The sequence below is a fragment of the Rissa tridactyla genome, chromosome 7, assembly GCF_028500815.1.
Source record: "Rissa tridactyla isolate bRisTri1 chromosome 7, bRisTri1.patW.cur.20221130, whole genome shotgun sequence".
Lineage (NCBI taxonomy): Eukaryota > Metazoa > Chordata > Aves > Charadriiformes > Laridae > Rissa > Rissa tridactyla.
In genome coordinates, this window is record NC_071472.1 from 22,220,574 (window position 1) to 22,248,279 (window position 27,706).

General features: G+C 39.3%; 1 protein-coding gene across 4 annotated transcripts in view; it reads right to left on the bottom strand.

The window, feature by feature from the left end:
- The window catches only part of LRP2 (LDL receptor related protein 2), a 134,573-nt gene that overhangs the window by 28,734 nt on the left and 78,133 nt on the right, over window positions 1-27,706 (bottom strand). For all 4 annotated transcript variants that reach the window (XM_054208462.1, XM_054208459.1, XM_054208461.1 and 1 more), the window contains 21 exons: window positions 27,222-27,435; window positions 26,500-26,739; window positions 26,176-26,364; window positions 24,125-25,045; window positions 20,539-20,704; window positions 19,532-19,690; window positions 17,088-17,377; window positions 15,568-15,771; window positions 14,938-15,180; window positions 13,724-13,849; window positions 12,108-12,227; window positions 11,142-11,273; window positions 9,999-10,200; window positions 9,243-9,538; window positions 8,169-8,685; window positions 6,057-6,209; window positions 5,404-5,574; window positions 3,882-4,105; window positions 3,303-3,480; window positions 2,201-2,397; window positions 352-597 (listed from right to left, as the gene is read on the bottom strand). In XM_054208462.1, the coding sequence (XP_054064437.1) occupies window positions 352-597; window positions 2,201-2,397; window positions 3,303-3,480; window positions 3,882-4,105; window positions 5,404-5,574; window positions 6,057-6,209; window positions 8,169-8,685; window positions 9,243-9,538; window positions 9,999-10,200; window positions 11,142-11,273; window positions 12,108-12,227; window positions 13,724-13,849; window positions 14,938-15,180; window positions 15,568-15,771; window positions 17,088-17,377; window positions 19,532-19,690; window positions 20,539-20,704; window positions 24,125-25,045; window positions 26,176-26,364; window positions 26,500-26,739; window positions 27,222-27,435 (5,188 nt within the window). The remainder of the gene's footprint in view (window positions 1-351; window positions 598-2,200; window positions 2,398-3,302; window positions 3,481-3,881; window positions 4,106-5,403; window positions 5,575-6,056; window positions 6,210-8,168; window positions 8,686-9,242; window positions 9,539-9,998; window positions 10,201-11,141; window positions 11,274-12,107; window positions 12,228-13,723; window positions 13,850-14,937; window positions 15,181-15,567; window positions 15,772-17,087; window positions 17,378-19,531; window positions 19,691-20,538; window positions 20,705-24,124; window positions 25,046-26,175; window positions 26,365-26,499; window positions 26,740-27,221; window positions 27,436-27,706) is intronic.

Below are 27,706 nucleotides of genomic sequence, written 5' to 3' on the forward strand. Positions count from 1 at the left end.
CTGGCATTCTCTGCTTCCACGTAGGCAATGGATCAGCATATATCCTTTTTACAACATGTTATTAGGGGCCAAGCAAAGGATGCCGCTAGCATCAAGCAAGTCAGAGTGAGATGCTGCCAATTCTTGATAATCTGGCCAGTATAAATAAGCTTTCTCCCCTTCAAGGATAAGAAAGTAGTAAACTATCACATATCTTCTATGTTTTCTAACACTCTTTACTACATGATTGCAATTAGCTTGCAGAAAATATTCCTTTCCAATAAATTTTTAACCTCAGGAAAATTAAGTAAAGCAGTTTGCTCTGCATGGGTGCACTATAATGTAGGCAGCTTACTACAGCTGTGTGCTTACTGCATTCGTGGAATGGCTCATCAGAGTTATCACCACAATCATCATCCACATCACACTTCCAGGACTGTGGGATGCAGTGGCCATTGTCACATTTAAATTGGCCTGGGGGACAGGTTCGACTGGCACAGTAAGTACTATCTTCATCCGAGTTGTCACCACAGTCATCCTCTCTATCACATTGCCAGGCTTCTGGGATACATCGCTTATTGGCACACTGCCACTGATGAGTTTCACACTGGTGATTAGCTGAAAGAATACAAATTGGCTGTTAGGATACTGAAACTTAATGGAATGGTCTGCCGCTGTTATGTCAATTGAGCAGTTATCATGTCTACACCAAAAGTTAAAAGAAAGCCAGTAAAAATTTAAAACATCACAACTACTTGCCCAGTTAAGGTACAGATTTCTAATGTCACATGGCACATTTCCCACAGACATCTTCAGAGAAGCTCACTAAGGCTCTACATTTTCCTAGGAGCGACACAGATAGTATCTTCTCCCAAAGCAAAGGAGAGTAAACCCAGCATTCAAACATGATTGAGGCAGGGGGTCCCAGTCACTTCGCAGAGGAGCTAAGTGACATTGTGGCTCTGGACATGCTACCAACTTAGACGTACATTGGCTGACGAGCCTGTTCCTCTGACTATGAATGAACATGTCAGAAAACTTGGCAGAAGACCATGCTAATAACAGCTCCACAACCTATAAATATAAAGCCTCTGTTTCCAAAGGGCAAAGCACTGGAAGCTGATGTCACCAGTGCTGGCAAACTGGGAGAGCTCTGAAAGTCTACAAGAATAGGAGTCAACACTGATCTCTGCTTCCAAGATTTTGTATGTCTCACTGGACACCACCCTACTACTTTTTCACATATACTGCCAAACTGTTCAAGAGGAAACAGTATATTATGATTTCCATACCTTTTCTAGACTAAAGGATTCTATTCTCATGCATAAGATGATAAGCAGAAGGAATTACATAGACTTAAAATGACTTCGTCGTACCCGGTATGTTAAAACCCGTGACACATTATGCAGTTGCCACATTTCTACTTATTTAATATTCCCCTGTGCCACACTTGAGAGCTTAGCTACTTGACACTCATGTAAAATTGACATTTCATTTAATTCTGTCATTGTTAGAAACACTTTGCTAAAGGAAGGCAATGAAAATATCAATTATACAACCATGCTGCTTTCCCACACACATCTCCCCTAAGCTTGCAACTGCCAGAACTACATTATTTACCAAAAGAAAACTCAGGATGCGCTTTTTTAAATTAGACATAAGTATGTGGAACAAGACAGGTTTTTAAGGAAATAACATCATTCCACAAACATAATTAGGCCATATTTCTAAAGTACTGCCATCACAAACAGCTCTCCAAAACAAATCTTCCCACGTGGCACTGGATTTTTTGCAATGCAGAGAGTGAAATAATTTTGTCCCATCACGCAAAGCTCTAGAATACAGGGAAAATTAGCATACTCGATAGACTGACCTGGGCATTAGGAAGCCTTAGATTCCTCATACTGACCATGGTTTTACTCAGAAGAAAACAAAGTGGGTCCTGCTTCTAGTATTTTATGCTTCAGATTGTGATTTACACCAGTGCAAATCTGTCTCAAAGGTATAGAAAATGTTTATATTTTGAAATAGTACATTTTGCTCTCATTTACTCTGCTTTTGCACTGAGGTGAATTGCTCTAGCAGGTGCAAGACTAGAAAAGACTGCATCTGTCTACCTCACCTTTTCATCTGTAAAAAAAAGGATAATGATTCTGAAAGTTACATACAGTTTACAAGTTCTGTACTGGCAAAACATTTAAATTTATTAGTTGTAACATACCACAAAGTACAGGATCTTCATCTGATTTGTCATGGCAATCTGGCTGGGTGTTGCACAAGAAATGTGGACTTGTGCAGTTCCCATCATTACACTGGAACTGACCAACAGGACAGTATCGGTGTGGACATGTAGGGGGCTCATCAGAGCCATCTCGACAGTCCCTCTGTCCATCACATTTCCACCAGATAGGAATACACCTACGAAGAGAAAACAGTGTTTTCTTTGTTGAGGGTATGTCTTGACAGACATAAAACCATGCTTTTACAGCACAAAAGACAGTCTTGTCTCAGTCTTATTTCTTGAAACTTCCAAGACATCTTGAATTTCATGTCTTCTGTTTCATATGTCCAATGCTAACAAAATATGCCAGAATACTGTCACCAGAAACAGATTATATTGGTGGGCCTCTAGAAGGAAGATCACAGCAAATTAATAAGGATTTAATGTTTATGTATATTTGTGGTAACCGCCTCTCATGCTTTTTAAATCAATCTTCAACTGGATCTTTTAATGAGGTAACACTTTAATAATTCACCTGAACTTCAGCACAAGAATTTCACTAGGGATTATCATTGTAATGCTGCCTCGAAAGGCCACCCAATAAGTTTACCTGCCCCACAGGCACCAGAGTGTACCAATATCACCATTCCTCTCCCTCCACTGCTCTTGTCTCAGAAAAAGGGTCAGAAACATGCCCCCACACCAGCTAAATTACTTTCCCGGGCCACTGGCAGGCAGCATATATTTGGCAGAAACAGACACATTGTAAAAGATGTGCAAAAATTAAGAGGAGGTTCCAGGTTTGGGAATTCAACTGAAAATGGTTTCTGGAGCTACATGTTTCTAATAACCCAAATTCTTCTACATTAGCAATATCATATAACAGGAAGAAAAGGGAAAAAATACTATTTAAACAATGAGTCTAGAAGTATTTTTACAAAATGGAAGCCTGTCTGGTCCTGGCTTTGTCTTTGCGAGCACACCACAAACTTAATAGTGAGAACAGAAGGAATCCCTAATTTCATGCCCTTTTGAAGAGACTAAACTGTAAAATATATCCTTAAAAAGGCATTGAGAAAAAGACGGTGAGCGACGGACTTACCTCTCAGTGTCTGCACAGAGAAATTGGGTGCTAGAGCACATTGGGAGGCAGTGGGCTGTATTGCCGAACTGTACTATCATGAAGTTATCAGGACATTCACAGGAATAACCCTGACCACCAGCTTTTATTAGACAAAGATGGGAACAACCACCATTGTTGGTGCCACAAGGATTGTTAACTGGTAAAACAGAAGAATAAATATTACCATACTTTGCAAACCTCGCGACACAAAGTTCTCAATCTACAACAGACTCCTCTAATACTGTATTGAAAGTTTAAACGTAATAAGTTGAAAAACAAAACCTAGATATTAGGCACTTAGTGAGAAAAATACGTATGATTTCACATATAGGAAATGTATGCTATTAAGCCATGATGTTTTAGAAACTTACTTAAAATTATGCTTTCCAGTCATTGTTATTCAAAGAAAAGGCAATTTAGAAGTGTAAAGTAGACATCTACATTTATTCTGTCCATTTTATTCCCCTCAGCAAAGGCAAAAGCTGAGTGTACTCAGGACCCTTTACAATTAGTCTCTGGATAACAGCTGACCCTCTAAATGCAAGTCTGTTTTCTCACCAAATGGCTGTCTGTATGGATGATAAACATGGATGTCAAATGGCCTGTGTGTGGTGTTCACAAGAACAGTCCTGCCTGATCCATCATATTTATTTCCCTTTTCAACTGTTCTTGTGTTCCAGTCAGTCCAATATATCGTGTCTTCAAAAATCGTTATCGCAAATGGATGAGGTAAAGTCCCATCATATACTGTGTGACGATGATGTCCATCCAGGTCAGAGTACCTACACAAAGAAAAATATGTGCAAAACATTCAGATAAATGCTAAAACCTCTTCACAGCTTTATTATGTATGCTTATGGTACTTCACTATTGGTGAGCAGGATCATGCCATGTGGTATTGCAGCTTCTTTAGTCCCTAATGATAGAGCACTGTCCTCACTGAATTCATTTTAAGATATGCAGGAAACTAAACCAGGGTATTTTAGGGAAATAAACAGAATAGAGGAACATCTACTGAAATGTAAAATCTTCCCACAGAAGCATATCAGTTAGTCCAATGAAATTTTGCACATTTACTGCCTTACAGCAAGTTATTTTTGTCACATGGGAGACTAGGTTGCCTGGATCATTCAGACTGCTAATAATGGAACACTTAAGACAATAACAGGCAGCCTATATTCTTAAATTTTACAGGTCTTTCTGATTTAGACCCCCCTCTGATGAGATGTCTTTAATAAGATTTTATCTTTTTACTATCACCTTGCTATAGGGGAAAATTATGAAATACAAGAGAGAAAAAGAGACAAACAAATGTACATACAACTAATATAAATTTTTGAAAAGACATTTTTAAGACTTCGGCATAGAAAAGGCTTCCAGAAGAATGAATGTAAAGAATAGAAGTAGATATAAATCTAAATGTACAGAGAAGTATGAAAAATATAAATCTAAATGTACATAGAAGTATGAATACAAGTATAAATGCAAAGGATTGTTTTTAAAGTATTTCAATGCCTTGACAAGAACCAGAATGCTAGATATTCATTTTTACTGACACTTAAGTGGAAATTTTCTAAGACTAGAAGCAATTAATAGATTTTTCTTGATTAACAAAAACCCCACATATGCTAACAGGAAATTCCATGTCATACCTATGAACAAATGTTCAGACATCTTCTAGAGATTTGCATACCATTTTGTAGCACATAAATAGTTCAATTACAGCTCAATTCTTATCTCTAGGCAGAAACGAGTGCATCAGAAGAAATAGTGATTTTACACTCAGTTTTGCTTTGGTTCAGGTTGTACAACTAGAGAAGCTGCATATTCGAGTACAGACTGTGAATCTGTTCACTATAATTTCTGGACCACTTCCAGGCATCTAGGATGCAAATATAGGAACTGGGCTACTGTGTCATCTAGTGATTCGTACCGCCTACTACTCCAGAGTTTCTGGCTCTGGTTTCCAATAGAGTCAGTGGGTAGAAATAAGTACAATGCTTACAGCATCTATAAATGCTACCACTGCAATTTGACGTGAGCAATTATTCAGTTGTTTTATTCTTTTCTGCATACATACTCAATGTAATTTAGATGGGCATCTGCCCAGTAGAGCTTGTCATTGGTGTAATCTATGGTGAGTCCATTGGGCCACTCTAACTTTGTAGAGATAATCACCGTCTTCTCCTTGCCATCCATGCCTGCTCGTCCAATATAGGCTCGATCTGCCCAGTCTGTCCAGTAAATCTGTCTGTTCAAATAAATACTTATAGTTAGGATGGTAGTAAAAATACGCTGAAGTAAATATTAGAAGACACACCTCAAAGATAGTATTTCCTGCAACAGAACTAAACTAGAGATTGAGGAAGATAAGAAAAAGGTTAATATATTTGTTACTTTAACTGCTACAGCAGACAATTGTGTGACCACAATTGTCTTTAAAGAATGAAACTGGCAGCCCCACTGACTATAAAACCGCACACGCTTCCATCAACCCTTTTAGCCTTGCAATCAAAGCCTCCTTGTCCACAAGGAACCAAATTCCACTTTCAATGATATCTGACAGGCCTGCATATATACCTACAAAAGGCAAGCTACTATTTTTCCTAAGATGCAACTAAAATGTAATGTCACACAAATCTCAGTGCAAACAGACAGAATTTATTTTGTATTTTCAGAGACAGTGCAAGACTATTTGCAAAGGAAAGGCAAAGCACTCTTCAAATGTCATACCCATATTTTGGATGAACAACAATTGCTCTGGGGTACTGAAAGCAGAAAGTGTTGTTGGCGTCCACACACCGATCCACCAGTTTTTTCCGGAATCTTCCATCAAGTTCAGAGACATAGAGACAATCTTTGTAGGCATCCACCCAGTACAATTTTCTGAAATGTTTTAGGGTTAAGTTATTTACTCTTATTTAATTTTTTTTGGTTTATTTTGCTTCACAGGATCTTAAATTTCTTTTTTTTTTTTTCTCCTAGAAGCAATATAACCAGTGCAAAGGAAGAATACACATACTCTACAGACATCTCTTCTACACCGTGCTCCAGACTGCCCTTTTTTCAACCCGCTGCTCCAGCATCCACAGTCATTGGAGCCAAATTCAAACTTGCAGTTGCTCAGTTGACTAATAATATACCATTTGCCTATAAATTCCTAACCCTCCCTTTTCCTCCTTTTCTCTCCTACCAACAACGGTCATCACAGAGGAGCAGGAAAACAGACATGCAGTTCAATGGACTGTGACCAGGGCTGTAAAGTATTGGAGAGAATCACCATTTGTTCCATGCTGCCACCACTGCTTTCATCAAACAGATAGAACAGTTGCCAGGTTCTCCTTTGAAAATTCCTAATTAGTTTGATGGCCTAATTTAAACTTCACCTAGAATTTTATAACACTTCTATCGCTTTGTCTAGGAATTATACCCAACTGTAATCAAAGAAACCATGCAAGCTGAAGCGATGATTTTTAAAAGCCTGCAACAAAACAAAGCGTTTAATTTAACTAAAACTACAGCAGGCTACTTCTTTGAAATTGTCTGCAAAGCTGGTCAGCTCCAGTGTCCACAGGATCATTCCAGAAACAGTCTGACAGACACAGTCTGTCTACACCACCATGAGCAGTACCATTCCCAGCAGGGAGGAGGAGAAGGTAGTCTTCCCCAGCCTGCACCTCATGGCATCCTCCAGGCCTCTCCCTGTACTGAAAGTGAGCAGAAAACCTCATCTACCATTGTGTTATCCTTGCCTTTCTGAAACATCTAAACGAAAACTGACTGAAGACATAACTAATGGTAGCTGTAATAATTCAGCAACTGTGTTAGTAATGGAGCAGTAGGGCCGCTGTAACTAAAATTGGGCTTTTCCTTCCTCACCTCTCCATGAATCATAAAGCATTTGGACTGCTGGCAACATCAATTATCATCAGGTTTAGAGACAAAGTGGTTTAAAAATAAAAATGATTATATTGACATATCCATATAAACACTCTCATATAAGTTCCAAATGCGACTTTTTGAACCATTCTCATTATCTCATTATTTTGCAGAGTCTGATCCATGATGTTTAAACTTTTCATACTGATAGTACTGCACTCAGAAAGCAAAACCTGATGAAACACAGCTGAAAACGCTGTCAGAGAGCACCACCTAACAGAGTTTCTGTGGGAGTAAGACAGACTACTTTTTGACACATAGCAGGCAATTAAAAAATGACCATAATGCAAAGTGCTTTCCAATTAGCTCACCCTCATACTGCTCTTCTTACAGCAAATGATGTGGATCATGTTGTCAGACTGTCAGTTTAAGATGCATTTTTGAACAGCAAAAGAAACATGCTCTTCACATTGGTACGGGAGCTAAATTTCATTTATGTTTATTATTACTTACTTCATTGGTATCTAGTTACCTATTGTTACGTATCGTTCCTGCACAGAGTTAAGCCTGCATCCCAACCCCAACAACTGCTAGCAAAGGAATAAATAGCCTAAGCTCAGAATCCCTGCCCTTTCGCCACATGTAACATCCCAGCTGCCTGCATGCCTAGACTGCTCATTAATGGTTTCCTAACAAGTTTTTCCCAAGGGTCACACGCACTGCTTTATTACTGATTTGAGAGCAACTGTGATATAAACTCAGTATACTAGTTATGAGAGCAATTAAAGAAAAGTGTTATGTAATGTATTAGCTGCTGATAAACAATTCCTGAGCAGTTGTATAAGACTGCATCCACAATCCAAAACTATTTCAGCACTCATCGGGAATTTCATATGAAGTGGGAGAAAAACCCCTCATGCAACATTTCCTTAGTAGCCTAGAAAGACAGAAAACGTATTTTCTTACCTGCCAACCCAGTCAACAGCGATACCTTCCCCGTTGGGCACATCATCACTTATCACTGCCTCCTTATTTGTTCCATTTAGGAACATTCGTTCAATGACCTTCCTCCCCACATCAATCCAGTATAACCTCTTTTCCACCCTGTCAAAGTCCAGTGCCACCACATTTCTCAGTCCTTGCAAAATGAGAGAGTAAGACTGGCCATCTGCTGTGAGATTTCTCAGATAGTAACGGTTGCTAAAAATAAGGTATGGGGAGATATTACTATTTTGCCGGCAACTTTTTCCGTCAGGCTCCCGGATATAGCCTGGGGCACACTTACAGATGTAGGAGCCAGCTGTGTTCTCACAAATCTGGCTACATACTGATGGAGTTTCATTGCACTCATCAATATCATCACAAGTCCGTTTATCAGACATAAGTTTGTATCCGGGATGACAAGAACAGTAGAAACTTGTCTGTGTGTCTGTACAGTCATGATCACATCCACTGATTGAAGAGTCACTGCATTCATTCACACCTGGGGAAGGAACGGAGTTCTATTCAAGGAACTGGCTCGCAGAGAAAACAGTGCAGTCACTTTCCAACATACTCTCTCTGTCTCTTTCTCCCCGCTACCCCCTGAAAACACTGAATATGAATCTGGGCTGCTGTAAAAGAAAGGAGCAAGGAAAAGAATCTAATCTAATCTAAAATCTTTCTAGCACATTTGAGGCCTGTCACCAAACACACTGAGTGCAAAATATACACTTACGAATGTGTATTTTGGAAATGTAAGGGCAATACATAACAATGTATAAACTATATTTAGTTTTCAGCTATTATATACTGTTAAAACAGTACTGTTTTAACAGTATGTAATATTATATTACTTATTATATAGTGTTAAAACAGTATATAATAAGTATGATTTAATTAAAAGAAAAAATTATACCTGTAGATTTCTTATAATCCTTCTGAGACACAACCGTGGAACAGATATGATTGTAATTAAGCAATTGTCTTAAGAGTTCTTTTTTGTAGAGCTGCCCAAGCATTTTAAATTAAATAAGACAGTACAAATAAATCTACACGTACCACATCCTTTTTCATCACTATTATCTAAGCAATCATCCAACCGATTGCAGACTTTAACCATTTCAATGCAGTTTCCATTGTCACATTTAAAATGATGGGGAGAGCAGGTTGCTTCTGGTGTAGTACAGAGGTGTTCCAGCTCATCAGATTCATCACCGCAGTCGTTATCCCCATCACAGATGTAGGCCTTTGAAATGCAGCGCCCATTCTGACAAGTAAACTGATGCTGTTGACACGGTTCATAGATGCATCCCCTTTCATCACTGCTGTCACCACAGTCATTCCGCCTGTCACATCTGAAGAAGAGTGAACATTTTTTTCAAATATAAGAAGGCAATTACTATCTCTAGCGCAGATAGATAGATCCACTCTCCTGATTTCCAAAGAAGGTCAGCTATTATTAGCTCCAATGGAAGAGACTTTCAGAAATCAGGGTCATATTATATAGAGTCTGATCTTGTGAATCCTGCTTGTATTCCCCACGTGCATTACAAACTGAACAGAATCACCCCAGGAGAGGTTATTAGGCACAATAAAAAGGATTAAGCGCTAATGGTGAGTACTGGGGATATTAGCATAGAAAATTCCAGGGCGTTTTCAAGTTAAAACTAATGCATGAATGCAGAGCAGATAAATCGTTTCATTGCAATATGCAGATCTACTTAACAACTAAATAGTGGTAAAAAAGGGTTTAATTAGCTCCTTCACTTTAAACAAATTTTGAGAATTTCTGCAGTGGCTCAGGTAGTTACAAACCTGTATGTGTTTCGGATGCACAAGCCATTACTACAAGTAAACTCATTTTCTGTGCAAGATCTTCGTGTGCAGTTCTGGTGTTCATCAAGTGCATCGCTGCAGTCAGCATCACCATCACAGATCCACGCCCGAGGAATGCACCTCCTGAGTGGGGGTCGATTGTTGGTGCACGTGAACTCTGCTGCTGTGCAGTTGCGGTTTGCTGAAAGAAAAGCACGTCCGCTGACACACCGAGTCATACTCCGTGTATGTAAAACCCTCCACCGCCGCGCACACACACAGCCTGGATAGCCACCTGTAATCCACAGCAGAGCCATGCTCTGCCGCGCGTGCAGGGATAGACACCACTGCACCCTCTCGTGTACAAAACTCACACACATCCCCACTAATTTTCACTGAGCATTGCTCTTCATAGAGGCTGGCTGGGAGCCAAAGCACTTTAGGATTCCTTAGACAATGCTGGCTCGTGCAGAACTCTGGATCTTATTGCATTCTCAGTATAAATTTTTCATGCGTTTGGCCAGACTTTTTGGGAGCTGAACAGGTATTAGGCCTAGGCTGTCTACCCCCTGCTTCCTTCAAGGTATTCTGTGCTCCAGGGAGCAAACAGAGGGGGCATCATTGCAGTTAAAAAGGGCAGGGACTGCAAGTCTATCCAGCTGCTGGTAAAAGAATCAAGGAGCAGGACCAGGCCTGGAGAACTTTCTTCCCATTGTTCACCCTCTAAACAGACACGTTTATTTTGCTCACTAATTTTTAAAGAAATTATGCTAAAACAATGTGGTTATTAATATGCACAAGATGTAGTATGTGATGATCAGGGAGTATCTCCTCTAAAGCTGCTATTGCTGCCCAGATCATACAAACAACCCAGGTTAATTCTATCTCCATTTGAACTCAACAATTCAAAGAGTAATTATAAAATTAAAATTATTTATTTTTTTTTATCAGTAAATTATTGCATTTTAATTCAATATAGTGAAAATGAAGGTACAGGAAGAGTGTACCTCTTGCTTAACGGGCACCTTTATGGATAGAAAAATTGGCAGAAGGTGGGAGTTTGGGGGCTGCTTGGTTGTTTCCTGAAAAATGCCCGCAGGACAAATAAAGAAAGTGCAGTATCTATTTGCATTAAACACCTACCACAATTATGTCTTTGATCCTCATCACTCATATCCCCACAGTCATTATCACCATCACAGATCCACGTTGCTGGGATACATCTGCCATCATCACATCTGAACTGGTCACTTGAACAGGTCCGCACTTGGGGCACTTAAAAATGAACACAATCACTTTGCTTGTTAAACTAACCTGCACTGCCATGAAAATCTACTGAGGAGGGTATTTTAGCACGAATCTTACAATAGTGAAATGTAAAATAGAAGCTTAAGTGTAACACAGTTAAGGTATAAGCTGCAAGACATTTTCTTAAGCTAAAGGTGCAACTCCAGCTGTGTGCAAAGTGAGCTATCAGCCCTGCTTAAATCATAGAATAATCTGTTCTGCCTTGTGTTATGCCAACTTTTACAGTGAGAATAACGACTATGTTCTAATATCAATTCTCAGTGACTTTGGTTAGCCCCTTCTCTTCCTCCCTGGAGGTTACTCCTTTTCACCTTCTTTCTCACTCCGCTGTTTATTACCATCAGTTTCTATTGTACATACAGGATTTGCTTATTGTAATACTCCACCTCATACTGTGTCAACAACGTTCCTCTGCATCCCACATTCTTTTTTTCCCCAAATGCAATATTGCACACACACTTCCTGTACAGCATGACATCTGCTTTTACATCCAAAACGATACCAAAATATTTGCTACTTTTTGTCAGTTGATTCACCACCATCACAGTCTTACAAGGAGACAGGAGATTATACATTAAGACTAGTTACATTACGAGCAACCAATTGTGGCAATTAAAAGCCTTCATATTCCATACACAGCTTTAAGACTTGAATTACTCAGTGACTCAGATATTTAGAGTCAGCGAATAAACCTCAGAAGATATTTATTTTCCACCTAGTCTGGATTCAGGCTGCTGCCTACAAGAGAAACTACTGATTTCCCATAACCCACTGTGTTGTATCTTTTGAGTGTAAACTTACCACAAGAGGCAGGTTCATCAGAGCCATCAGCACAGTCTATTCCTTGATCACAGTACCAATGAGCAGGAATACAACGTCCCGATGTACAACGAAACTCACTATTTGTGCAAGTCAGTGAGACTGGAAGAAAAAACCTACGTATGACTTCTTTCTTTCTGTTACCTTTCCAACTTGTTTTAAGTTGCTTTTGAGTCCATGTTATGCAAAAATATTACAGACCCCAAAAAAAGAAAGAGAAAAAATTATGCTAGGAAGGATGTCTTTTCATAGCCTACCTGCAAAGACTTCATTGTCCAAACCAGCTTGATCTTTGTGTGCAAAAAAATGGGCTTAATTCTCTCCTTGGGTATATGTATCAGCTAATACATAGACAGAATTTGCCCTGGAAATAGGATTGCATGCAGCAACTGTAGATATGTTCTATGTTTATACTTGATATTTGTGCACAAGAAAATGACCACAGTCCAATATACTCCGTTCTACAGTGCCCAAACCAGGCAGTATCATACTCCATGCTTTACAAGGAATCAAAATGTGCAGTAAGGAAGTAGTATCTCATGGTAGATAATGCTTTCCTTGTTCTTCCACCAATTTTTCTTCACTTGCAGGTAGGAATCTTTTCTTAACGGCAGTGAAGAACAAACTGTAACAACTGTTCCAACTAGGCACGCTGCAAATATTCCTTCTGCGTTTTGGCTGAGCCCCTTGATACTGGCATGTAGAGTGGGTTTGATTTCTTCATTAGTTACTGATACTTTCCTGTACCCTCTGGTGGTTTCAAGATACCAAAAAGGACACAGGCTGGCCTTTTAACTTGCTCTTCTGTGTGTCTTTAATGATGGAAATCAAAGGCAATTAACACGTTGCTCATTAATGTTTTGGGGCTTCTTTCATCTCCCATTCTCCCTTTCTCTCCCTCTTTCTTGCCCTTCACCACTTCTCAATTTAAATAAATCAGCAGTGCTGCTGGGACACAAACAGTAGAAGGGACAAAGCACACCTTTCATGAGCAGCACAAGACTCACTATGTCTGTGTATATAACCACATATTTTTGACATATAGGGGTCCATAGATAAAAGTGGCCATGTTCTGGCTAGAAAAACTGAACCATATTTTAGAAAAAATGTGGCATAGTTAATTTCAAGGCAGGTACCTTTAGGAAAACTAGTGAAAGCAAAAATAATCCACTCAGGAAATATTAAAAATAAATCATTATCTGAAAATATCCATTATGTTTTACAAACTGATCCAAAACATTTTATACGGGAAAAGTACTACCTAACTACTATGGTTTTGTATATATTGTGTACTTTTAAAAAATTTTATTTTATTATTATTTCACTATTTATTAATATTTTCATTAAAGGAGTTTAGTTCTTTTTCTAAACTCATAAATCTCCTTATCTTTTCCTCTCCTCTGTTTGGAGAGAGATGGGGGTAGGGGACATGTGTCATTCTGATTGGCCAAGCCGGCCAAAACCACAACAATACCTTATAACTCTTCACTATTACAAGAGTAGGTGTTTTGAGAACAGTTGGAGTTATGTCAAAGGTAAAGAGCAGTGGAATAAATCACGGAAGTACAAGAAAAGTAACTGAGGCCCTATTAACTTACCACAGTGAGTAGGGCTCTCATCACTCATATCTCCACAGTCGTTATCACCATCACACAAATACGTTCGAGGAATGCAAATATTTGTACTTTGACATTTTGTAAAACCAGACTGGCAAGTGCGCTCCGCTTTAAGGAGGGAGGGAAAAAAGGCAAAAGTTCTTTAGAGCTTTTTTTAAACACCATTTTGCTGTATCGCATTGAAAGATATACAATATTGTTAACAAGAGTCCCGTGTCACTCACTTGCTAAAGTGCACTTATACTTCTTATGCTATATGGAAACAATTAGACAATTGCTTTTATTGACAAAAGCCTGACAAAAACATGATCAAAGAAACACATGCCAATACTTGGGGGTAAGGGAATGTAAATTGACATGTATTCACACTGTAATACCTGCATTTGCAGCCAGCTGGTACTCTATGAATCACCAGACCAACTACAAACGACTAATAGACCAGGAATGTCAAATATTTAGATTTCACTGAGAATAAAAAAATTGTCACAAATAATATGTTTTTTAAAAAAAATAAAAATCAGTGTGCACACAAAAATGTATAAAAAAAATAATTCTCTAAATATATTTTCATCGATTTCTCTAACTCCAGATATAAATTTCCACTGAAGAATGTAATTTTAGTGCAAAGACATGATTAGTTTGATTAACTGCAATAGTAGTTGATATTGAACTAATCACAGTTTACATCTTAAGGAAAACAAACATAATTAATAACTTTTTGAGAGCTATAGGGTATATAATTTTAAACAGAATAAATATAAACTCTGTCTGTATAAGAGTCACAATATAGGCTCCTGATGATTAAATCTAGTGTACTTAGCGTGACACAAAGTAAAAACTCACTGTCAAACTCCAGGCTAATCCTGCAAAAATATAAACCCTGCATCCAGTTCATCTGAAATAATCTTTTTGAAATCCGTGGGATTACTGACAAGACCTAACATTAAGCACTGCATGAGCACTTGTGGCCTCCAGGCAGACTACTTAAAATAATAGTTATGTAATATCTTAGTGTACTCGGGAATATCTTTTAACAATTCTACTTGCTTCAAAAAAGCAGAATCTGTAATGTAAATAAAGAAATCTTTTATCCTCTGGTGATTTTGTCGTAATTCTTCATACACAAACACATTTGCCTCTTCTTTGGTCTAAAGAGTCAGACTCAAATAGGCACTAGGTAATTAGGATAAACTTACGGCAATTCCTCTCATCTGATGTGCCATTATCGTAACAGTTGTTTACTCCATTGCAGACATACTGAAGAGCTATACACCTTCCGTTATTGCAAGTAAATTCTGTGTGGGCGTCACAAGTTCGGAACAAGCAGCCAACCTCATCACTGTTATCTCCACAGTCATTGTAGTGATCACAGCGGTAATGATAGGGTACACATCGCCCATTACCACAGGTAAAAGCTGTTGGCTGACAAGTATGGAAAGCTGCAGGAAATAAATAAATAAATTAATTAAAAAAAATATTTATATATGGATAAAATGTAATCTAAGTTCTCTGACAAAGTAACAAGTAAAATCACAATATTTTTACCTGCCAGGGCAAACACAGCTGCAAAACGGACTGCATGAAAAGTAAAATACATATTTGAATTAAACAAAGTAGAGATTGGCTATACATGATAAAAATTCAAGTGCTTTTGGATTCTAAAGATCAGTAGTCATTCAGACCTCAAGTCTATGAGCAAGCAAGGGATCCTTTCCAAACTACAGCCATCAGATCCATTACCATAAAGCCATAAAAGTGATAGAGAATACAGTACAGGCAAGACAGAGTATGCATCACTTTCTCATGCAGTTATTTTAAATGCTTACCACACACACTTTCCAACTCATCACTGCCATCACCACAATCATTGTCATTGTCGCATTTCCATCGCTCAGAGATACATTGCCCATTAAGACATGTGAAGAAACCAGTGTCACACCTGGTACCGTTATCCACAATACAGTGCTTGTTATTATTGGCTAAATACCAGCGACCTTCAGAGGGGCACTGACATTCTGCACCAGCTGGACCTAAATTTATATTTGACAGTTTAAAAAATAAAAATAAAAAGGAGACAAAAAAGTGAAACAAATTTAACATTGATGCTTTAGATAGGGTTCCATGAAACTGTTCACAGCTGTAACACTGGAAAAGGCAATGAAAAATTCTCATAACTCCTGTAACATCTATCTGCTTAAATAGAAGCGTGGTGACTTAGCCAGATTTTTATCTCAGTTAAGCACATGCAAGCCCATTAAAACTCACAAGAGCGTTCCAGAGTTCCCTAGAAGAACTGAGATCAGAACTTGGAGTATTTTAATATTTTCTTGTTCTCCAAATAGTTTTTGGGTGGCAGCAAGATGGCATCTGATACTTTCAAATATCAGAGCTGCACCAGCTGAGGCTCTGTCCCTTGAAATCAAAACAGGGTTTTCAAAAATCCTTGCACTAGACTAAGCATTCTTCTCAAAAATCAAAGAAAAGTTTGAGGTGTTTTCAGGCAAGATGTATTTTTAAAGGTCTTTAAGATGCTTAAAAGCAAGCAGGAACTGAATGAGTTCTTGAAAGTCAAGGATCATAACTTCCAAAAATCCACAATACACAGAATAGCTTTGTAACAGGTATGGTCTTTGGGGTATACTACCATTCTGGTTTCCTGGCCATCTGGACTGGTGAGCTGTTGGATCATTTCGATTCTCTCCTTACACATGCACAAGGAGAGATACAAGATGGAATACATATGTCACTCAGGTCTCACCCCCATACGCAACTGATATACAGAGCATGTTTCTGGAGTCCGTGACTCAAAAGGACACCTACTGCACAGTGTAGATAGAAATCAATTTGTGCTATCTTCTTAGTAATTGTCCAACATTTAAAATAAGGCAGTAGAAACATTTATTTTGGAAATCAATCATTAGGGAAAGACTTTGTAATATCATGTGATAAAGAAATAGTGACCATAACGAATTTTTAAATATGTGGTAGGGAACATCTGTTCAGTATACAGAGCATTAGTATGTATTCCTAAGGTAACTATATGCTGCAGAGCTCACTTCATGTCTCATCCCAGAGGTAAAAAAGTCAAAACCCCAGAAAATAATGTTTAGAGAAACCCATAATTTTTGTTTGTGAGGATTCTCAGACACAATCTTCAGATGTATTGGTGAAATAACATAACCTTGAATAGCAATCGTTTTGATTACATTTATAAATAAAATAAATATTAAACATTTAGGAACACTAAGAGATATTTCAGCTGTCCCCGTGTGGTTAAAATTGTTATACTATGAACTCTAATACAGGCAACCCTAATAGCTTATAGTCATGAAGCATGACAGCTTACCTGGTGCACAGATGTGACTGCAGCCACCATTGAACTGGTTGCAAGGGTTGGTACACTGCTGCTGCTTACTTTTTGCCCAGACATGAATATCCATTGGTCTTTGTGGAAGATTCATGATCATTACCATTTGATCTGAACCATCATACTTATTAGCTCGGTAAATGCTTCGTGTGTTCCAGTCTGTCCAATATATGTGCTGATCAAACAATGTCATTGCAAATGGATGCAAAGCAGTGCTAACAATTACCTCACGATTTGTACCAGTGAGAGAGCATCGCTCAATCTTCTGCCTAAAATAACAAAGAAATGATATCATCTTAAAAGAAAGAACCTACACATAAAGCAATGCCCAAACTAGTCCGGCAACTAGTATCCTCCATTTCAGTAATGTGCACCAATATGTAGGGTGCTGTTATGAATTAAAAATCTCCAGTTTCTCAATCTGTGGCTTCAATAGTGATGCAGAGTAGCGGCTCTGTAATACTGACACAATAATGTAGTGGAAGTAATTGGACTGAAGATTGAAATGTTTCAACAACTACGCTACTGAGACCTAAAACGAATGCAAAACTTCATGAGAGAATACACTTTTGGAATGGGTATGATGTTAATGACTTTTTTTACTAGGAGAACCTCCACCCTTCGGTTCAAGCCACCAAAAGAGTTCTCACAGAAACACAGAAATGCTCCAACAACTTAGCAGTAGCAGGAAGAAAATCACTTGAAATTATTTTATCCAACCCCAAAGCAACTATATGTTTAAGTCTCTGCTAGAGATAAAATGTAATTATTACCAATTGTATTTAAGGCATTTACTAGACTACCAGTGTGGGTTGAATAAGAATGGAAATGTCCAATGAGAGAAAATGAGCAGATAAGAAATTTCTTAACAAGCTGCACAGCTTGTCTCCTTTGTCATCACTAGTAGGAAGGAAAAAGCTGCATTTCATATAAGCAGAAGAAGAAACAGAATTCTAGTAATTATTACAAGAAAATAATAATAGGTGGACCCTTTATAATGCAAAAGCTTTAACGTGAAAGAACAGTTGTCGGAAAAGTGCAGAAAGGCACTTTTCTATGAAATTACTCTTCTAGAAAAGAAAAGAAGCTCAAACGCAACTCTCCAGCAACACAAGCTCAGGTAATTTCCCCCTTTTGTGCCACAGGGAACTTTTTAGGGAAAGCTGTGTACATAGTTCCCAAGTGTCAGTATGCCATCTGGTGAGGGATTCTTACTATGTTTCATGCAGCAACTGTGAAGATATGAGAATAGAACAGCACACAACTATCACAAATGTTCTATCTACTTGAGATGTATCTCAAGACTTGTGTGTGTGCCCTATGGTATCACAATACTTACAAGCCAACAGGAGGGTCTAGAACAAAAGAACAGAAACACTATTTTAGCAAAAGAGGGATAGCACCTTTGGGAGACTAGCATAAGCACGAGTTAAAATGGAGAAGAATATACAGCTCACCTTTGTGTTCCCTTCGTGCATTCAGAACTAAGAAGCGCTGTCATTTTTGAATGTCTGGTCTTCATATCTTAACCCATGCTGGTATCTGTCCCTCTGAAGGGGTAAAGGCCCTCCCCATCAAAGTCAGAATAAAGACTTCATGCTGTTTAAGCATATGCTCCCCTACCTTCATCAACTAGAGTTTGAAAGAGAAAAGAGGATGTCTCATTTGACATCCTACATTCCCCTTAAAATAGAAGGTCCCATTACAGGTGCCCTGCCGTCCTGCACACAGATGAATCCAAATAAGAATGCCTTCCTACCAGAAGATCCAATAGAGGCACAGACCATAAGAGTTATTACATTACGGACATCACTCTTCTGTCACAGCAAAGGAGAAGTCTGCAAAAGAACTGCTGTGCTGAAGGAACCAGAGGGGAAAGGTCCGATTGGTGCAATGATTTCCCTGAGACCATGGGTGAATTTGAGTGGATACAAACTAAATTATCTTTAAAAACTTTCCTGCTGATGGCAGAAATACTGGGGGCATAAATTGAAGAGTAGAATCCTGTCTGGTAGGTAACAGCAAGGACATCATGCCAAATTCCACAGGTGATAAGCATTAACTATGAGCAAGGAATGATGAAAATGTGCACTAGGATTGTATTTGTTACAGAAGATGCTTTTTTTGTTAGAGAAGTCCTGAGTTGCACCTAAGATGAACAAACTGCCAGCAGTTACAAATGCCATGAAGCAGCGGACTAAATCTACACTGTGGCATACCAAAATTTCTTATTGCACAGTAGTTCCACATCAATATCAAGACTTGACATTGTGTTGTTATTAAGTAACTCTTAACATTCTATAATACAAAGTACCAAATTCAAGAAATGGTGAAAAACAGTTTAAAAAATCAGGAAAAATAAATGATAGATCTATTAAAAAATTATCCGAATGTAAACCAACAAGCGTGTTATCAATACATACAGATTTGCATCAGCCCAGTATAGCTGCTGTTCTTCATAGTCCAGGGTAAGTCCATTTGGCCATACCAAATTGGTGCTCACAATAGGTGTTCTGAAGTTTCCTCCAAGTGTAGCTCGTTCTATCTTCGCATTTGTACTCCAGTCAGTCCAGTACATATACCTGTCAATAACATGATTACGAGGTTATATTTTCAGCAAATAAAGCTCACAAAGCTCTTATCTGCTTCAAAGTATTTCCACTCTGGTGTCCCTCACTGAAGTGCGCAGTGCAAAACTAGCGGAGAAGAACTTCTTTCTCTATTTTGGCGCACATTGACAAGGGAATCTTCTAACAGGGATCACTGGGGTCCACTGGAGCGAACTTCAGAAAAGTTTTTCCAGTTCCTATGAGAATTCAGTAAAGTCAATTAATCTCTTTCTTATCTTTTTTCATTTGAAATACAGTACAATTAGTAATGAAATCAGAAATACAGTATAACACTGTAATGCCCCAGCCTCTCAGGGAATGTTTTGATACTGAAACAATAATTCTTCTGAGGCACTCAGGAAATACAACAGAAAAAAGGAAAGATCATAAAAGACTCTGAATAGAGAGATCTCTTGGCAGTGCCACCTGATTATTATGATATGATATTCTTGAAGAAATCTTGGTTTCAACAAATACCCTTTTCCCTGCCTTACACAACAAACGGAGGATGGTTAGTTGCTTGACACAAACACCTGCTTTGAACTTTGTTCTTATTTACCCCCAGTACCTGGCCTCCACCCTCACTAAGTGAAGCCTCATGCACTACACATTCAGAAATGTTCTAAAAATCTCAGAAGAAAAATCAGATCTCTGAGGCTGAGAGCAGCTTAGAAAACTTAAACCTAAGGAGTTAGATCTAGGATGGTTATGCTCAGCTGGAACTTAGGGCTCAGAACAGGAAGTATTTGGCAGTCTTTGTTAATGTCTAAATTGCAGTTTCACCTTCAGTTAAAATAAAACATACAAAGTCCAACACATACCCTCTGCAGGGATCTAATACAACGGCTCTTGGTCGTGGAACCCGGGCAATCACTGTGCGGTTAGATCCGTCCACAGCCATTGAGCTGATAGTCTGATTGAGGTAGTCACTGTAGTAAACTCTGTTGTTGATCCAATCAAAAGCTATGCCATCTGGAGTCCCCAGGTCTTAGACACATGCAAGCAAATACACAGAAGTTCAGTACAGTTTCCTGAGATATTGCAATACTCCTTGCGTATTATAATGTGGCAACACCAAAGATCTGAAATGCCACTGGTATCAATGCAAATTTGTCCATTTAAAAAATTGAAGAACTAATACCTAGGACTCAGGCAGTCCCACGTATGCAGTAAGGTTACAAAGACCTTTTCCTCACATAGACTAGAGCATGCTAGTATTTTTGAGAACCAGAAGGCCTACCACCCCTCAAGGGTGAAAACTACATACTCAACTCCCTCTCTGAAATGCTTATACACCAATGCATGCAGCATGGGGAATAAGCAGGAAGAACTGGAGATCTGTGTGCGGTCGCAGGGCCACGATCTCATTGCAATTACTGAGATGTGGTAGGATAGCTCACATGACTGGAGCGCTGTCATGGATGGCTATGTCCTTTTTAGGAAAGACAGGCCAGCAAGGCGAGGTGGTGGAGTTGCTCTTTATGTGAGAGAGCATCTGGAACATATGGAGCTCTCCCGAGGGGCAGATGAGGAGAGAGATGAGAGCTTGTGGGTAAAGATTAAGGGCCAGGCTAATACGAGAGACACTGTTGTGGGTGTTTATTACAGGCCACCTGATCAGAATGAGGAGGCTGGTGAGGCCTTCTACAGACAGCTGAAAGTAGCCTCGCAATCACAGGTCTTGGTTCTCATGAGGGACTTCAATCACCCTAATATCTGCTGGGAAGGCTACACAGCCAGGCATGTACAGTTCAGGAGGTTCCTCCAGTGTATTGATGATAACTTTTTGACTCAGGTGGTGGAGGAGCTAGCAAGGAGAAATGTACTACTGGACCTAGTACTGACAAACAAAGAAGGACTGGTAGACGACATTTAAGTTTGGGGGCAGCCTTGGCTGTAGTGATCATGAGAAGACGGAGTTCAGGATCATGGGTAGCATGCACAAAACAACAAGTAGGATTGCAACCTTGGACTTCAGGAGGGCTAACTTTGACCTCTTCAAGAAACTGCTTGGACACATCCCATGGCATAGGGCTCTGGAAGGTAGGGGGGCTCAAGAGAGCTGGTTGATATTGAAATACCACTTTCTCCAAGCTCAGAATCAGTGGATCCCTAAGAGCCAGAAATCAGGCAAGGGAAGCAGCAGACTTGCATGGTTGAACAGGGAGATTCTGAAAAAGCTCAAATGGAAGAAGGAAATTTACAGCACGTGGAAGAAGGGACTGACCACGTGGGAAGATTACAAGAATGCTGTCAGAGTATGCAGGGATGAAATGAGGAAAGCCAAGGCCTCCTTGGAATTAAACCTGGATGCCAAGGTCAACAGGAAGGGTTTCTTCAAGTATATCATAGACAAAAGGAAATCTAAAGAAAATGTGGGCCCCGCTGTTGAATGATACAGGAGCCATGGTGACAGAGGATACAGAGAAGGCAAAGTTACTAAATGCCACCTTTGCTTTGGTCTTTACTGCTCAGACCAGCCCTCAGGAGTCCCAGACTTTGGAGAAAGTAACAGGGAAAGTCTGAACAAAGGAAGACTTCCCCTTGGTTGAGGAGGATCAAGTTAGAGATCAGTTAAGTAAAATGGATATCCACAGGTCCATGTGCCCTGATGGGATGCACCTGAGAGCACCGAGAGAGTGGTCAGAAATCATTGCTGGGCTGCTCTCCATCTTCAAAAGGTCCTGGAGAACAGGAGAGGTGCCTGAGGACTGGAGGAAAGCCAATGTCACTCCAGTCTTCAAAAAGAGCAAGAAGGAAGACCCAGGAAACTACAGGCCAGTCAGCCTCACCTCCACCCCTGGAAAGATGATGGAACAGCTTGTTCTGGGTGTCATCTCAAAGCATGTGGAGGAAAAGAAAGCTACCAGAAGTAGTCAACACGGATTCACCAAGGGGAAATCCTGTCTGACTAATCTGATAGCCTTCTACAGTGGCATGACTGGATCAGTAGATGAGGGGAGGGCAGTGGATGTTGTCTACCTTGACTTCAGTAAGGCTTTTGACACGGTCTCCCACAGCATTCTCATAAGGAAGCTTAGGAAGCATGGGTTAGATGAATGGACAGTGGGGTGGATTGAAAACTGGTTGAAAGACAGAGCTCAGAGGGTCATGATTAGGGGCACAGAGTCTAGTTGGAGGTCAGTAACAAGTGGTGTTCCCCAGGGGTCAGTACTGGGCCCAGTCCTCTTCAATATATTCATCAATGACATGGATGAAGGGACAGAGTGCACCCTCAGCAAGTTTGCTGATGATACAAAGCTGGGAGGGGTGGCTGACACACCAGAAGGCTGTGCCGCCATACAGAGAGACCTGGACAGGCTGGAGAGTTGGGCGGAGAGAAACCTTATGAAATTCAACCAGGGCAAGTGTAGGGTGCTGCACCTGGGGAGGAATAACCTGGGAGTCCTGGTGGACAACAGGATGACCATGAGACAGCAATGTGACCTTGTGGCCAAGAAGGCCAATGGCATCCTGGGGTGCATCAAGAGGAGTGTGGCCAGCAGGTGGAGGAAGGTCATCCTCCTCCTCTACTCTGCCCTGGTGAGGCCACATCTGGAGTACTGGGTCCAGTTCTGGGAGCCCTGGTTCAAGAAGGACAGGGAACTGCTGGAGAGGGGACAGCAAAGGGCTACCAAGATGATTAGGGGACTGGAACATCTCTCTTATGAAGAAAGGCTGCGGGATTTGGGTCTTTTTCATCTGGAAAAAAGACGACTCAGGGGGGATCTTAGCAACACTTATAAATATTTCAAGGGTGGGTGTCAGGAGGATGGGGCCAGGCTCTTTTCAGTGGTGCGCAGTGACAGGACAAGAGGTAACGGGCACAAACTTGAACATAGGAAGTTCCATCTCAACATGAGGAGGAACTTCTTTTCTTTGAGGGTGGCAGAGTACTGGAACAAGATGCCCAGAGAGGTGGTGGAGTCTCCATCTCTGTAGACATTCAAAACCCACCTGGACACATTCCTGTGCAACCTGTTCTAGGTGACCCTGCTCTGGCAGGGGGGTTGGACTAGATGATCGTCAGAGGTCCCTTCCAACCCTTATTATTCCGTGATTCTGTGACCTAAGTTCTGGCTGCTATTCTCCAAGTAGCAGGAATCATCCCTCACTCCACAATATTAATTTACTCTATATAATTTTAATTTATTACGTATGATTTTGTCTATATCATAATATTTAAACAATTTTATATTTCCATTTAATTGTGATCAAGATGAAATAACAATCTTAGAAGAGGAAAAAAATGAGGAAGAAGAGTCAAAAGGAGCATTTCATCAGATATCTTAACTAAATAGTCTACCTTGACCATTAGTATAAAAATACCTGGTGAGCTAGTGCTAGGTGCTGCAGTCCATTTTTTTCAATATCCAATTACTTTGTATCACATTTCAGTGCACTTACCAGATGCAACTACTGTTGGAGAGCCAACTCCTGAGTAAATACTAACAAAACTGATTCTTCCTGTCCCTGAAGGATAACTTTGTGTAAAATATATTCGGTTGTTTATGCTGTCAAAATCCAGGGCTACTGCAGTTCTTAGCACATTGACTGTGCGGAAGGGAGGACTGTGATTTTCAGGATCGAGGTGGATACTTCTGAGGGCATTCTCAAGAGCAAAAATCAGGTAATCATCAGTTGAAATAGAACATCTCTTGCCGTCACTGCCCAGTGTTCCAAAGGCACAACCACATTTGGGCGTCTGCATGTCAGGCAGGGCAAAACACAGATGAGAACAGCCTCCGTTGTTGTCCAGACAAGGATTGTTATTAACATCAAGGGGTGAACGTGACTGGAAATTACTGTTGTAAATGGTTACATCCCTTAGCCAATTAATGTTGTCTCGTATTACTGTTGGCTGATCAGTATTGCCTGGCTCCTTGCTGGCTTGGAAGACTTTTTTCAGGTTCCGATCCACCCAGATCATAGAATTTCCAAAGACAGTGATACCATACGGAGTTGGATAGCGGCTGCCATAACGCACAATTTCAACATCACCACCATCAGGCTGAATTCTTGCAATCATATCTAAGGAATCATCCACCCAGTAAATGTAGCCATTGCTGTGATCTATGGCCAACCCACGCGGTGTGACGATGCCCTCAGACACAAGAACTGTTCTGTTGGTGCAGTCAAGAAATGCACGTTCAATCTTTGGATTTTGCCCATAATCTGCCCAGAACAGATATCTGTTTTTTGGGTCGACTACTATGTGCCTTGGCATATCTATGGTAGTTTTAAGCAGAACGCGGCGATAAGTTGTGTTTAAACGCAAAACTTCTATAAAAGTCTCTGTCAGGAATGCATTTGTAAAATAAAGATTTCCTGTATTTAAAGAAGAAAAAACCAAAACAAAACAAAGCAGAAAAACAAAACAGGAAGTTAATATACAGCATCAATACCCGAGAAAGATGAGCTGATAAAATACTAAATCATAAAATGAATATCCATAAATATCTTAGTTGTTGGAAGCATGAAGTACTCGCCTATACTTGGAGGAACTAGAAAGACGACACCCGAACTGACAATAGTCAATTAATTCCTAAATCTTCATTGATTGCCATGGGCAAAATCAGTGGTGTAAGATCAAAAGTGCATTAACTACTAACTGTTAATCATGTGTACTTTTTTTTTTTTTTTCAATCTAAGCCTTTGGCTTGCCCTTCCATACTCTCATCCCCTCGCTTTTTACAACACACAACTGTGAAAACCATGTTATGGCACGGCACTGTATACAGTAAGTAAATTAAGTGTATACAGCAGATGATTATTCTAAAACTCATCCCAACAAACCTATCAATCAACAGAAGAACTTTTTGCAAAACATATATAGGTATAGTACGTACATATATAAAGTAAAGGTATTAATGGTAATGGTCAGCTACTTAGAGCTGATGAACACTTTCTGAAGACTTAATATTTGAGTTAATCTCTAACATGTTGAAATAGGAATAGGAAGTGCAAGCGGGGAAATTAAAGTTCAAAGATAGTATTTCTTCTGCTTTTTTTACTTTTCATTATAATTTATAGGATTTGTGCACAGCAATCTGACAGTAGATGAAGATTCCTTCTTTCTTATTAACAATGTCATCAGTCAACTTTTGTGCACTCTTCTCTGGTACGTGTTGTTCGCTACGGTAGTAAAGTGTAGTAGTAGACTGGATAACAGCTACTTATGAATGCACAGACAGAGATCTAAGACAAATATGAACGCATCATGAGAGAAAAGGTTCTATACATGTGCTCTGACAAACTTTCATTTTTACACACATATTTTACACATAAAAACATAAGAGCCACTAATTACTTTCTCTTGTTTTAAAATCAATCCATAGACACAAAAGTTAGAATCATAGGACTTCTGTTCAGTATAGTTTCACTGGGATCCATTTATGTAAGTCTAAAATTTTACAATCTGTTAAGAATAACATTCTCCTAAATTCAGCTATGCTTACCTGCTACCCAGTCAATTGCAATGCCACGGATCCCATTTCGTCCTATTCCATTTGTAACAACATTTCTAAAATAGGAACCATCAGGTTTAATTTTACGTATTGCATTCTGAGAAGAAACTGTGCTGCTGAAGTCACACCAGTAAATGAAACCAGAAGGCATGTGAACATCCACGTGAAGTGCATTTCGTCCTGAAATATTTTGACAAGTAATAATTAATTATCTTTGATATGAACTAACTTATTTAAAACACGTGCTATGCCAGCAAGAAATGTCAAAATATTAGGCATTATAAGATTTTTTTTTCCTACTTAATATCCACATACCTCTTCCTGCCAGTGGTACCATGGCTTCAGAGTGATCAGATGTCTCTAAACTAAATCCTTTAATTGCAGAAAGCATAGAAACAACTACAAATGAACCGTATGGGGAACAGGTTCTGTTATCAGGATTTAGCTGAAAGCCAGTAGCACAGGCACAGGAGAATAATCCTCCAGGTACAGGCAGGCAAAGCTGCTGGCAAACTCCAATATTATTACTGCAGCCATTTGAAGAACCAGCGGAATCTGTGAAAGACGCACATAGCAAGACATAAAAATCTGAACTGTATCATCACAAATTCCCATGGATATATAACCAAATTCATATACGTCACAGTATTAACAACCAGCTGAAAAAAATAAAGATCTTTGACATTGTACATTTTAGCACACAAATGTTAGCAATGCATTTGTTGGTTTCTTCTCATCTAAGATCAATGGGGGCAAGAATCAGATAAAACAGATATATAAATTTGAAGCCAAAGAAAAAAAAATTGTTAATTAGTCAATATTACAATGATTATACTTTTGTAAAACTACATGTTCCAAAAGATGCCTTAACTGGATGATGGAACATCTCTTTACCAAAAGCAGGTAAAATGCTTCAGACGTTTTTCCTGAAAGTCTAATCAAACCATTTCCTTTGAAAAACCATGCATTCTGTCTCTGAGGGAATTCAAGTTTTCACAGGTTGGATTTCCTGAAATACCTCTTTAGCAAATACTCACTGTCTCTGTAATACACACGTAGGCACTTCAGTCGTGGGACGTTATCTCTCAGTACCACTTTGTTTGCTCCAGTAGACTTGTCAACTCGTTCAATAACTTCGTAATCTCGATCAGTATAGTACAGAAAGGTATCATACACAGCAATTCCCCATGGATGAGAAAGATGAACCACCAGAGTCACACGATTTGTACCATCCACATTGCCTTTCTCAATCTAAGAAATCAGTTTAAAGCTTAATATTACATTTCTTATAATAAAAGTTCAATGTTACATTACAAAATTAAAAGGCAACATATGCTACTAAAATCTCTTCATGCATGAGATTTTTATGTACGAGGTAGGAAGGAAAGAGTCAGCATGATGCCGATAATGATTTCTGGTTTTTCATTCAAATTCTTCATATATTTTTAATGGTAATTAGTAACAACAGTTATTCAGATTTTGATCAGTCCTGCAACTCACAGTTATATGAGTAAACTAAAGT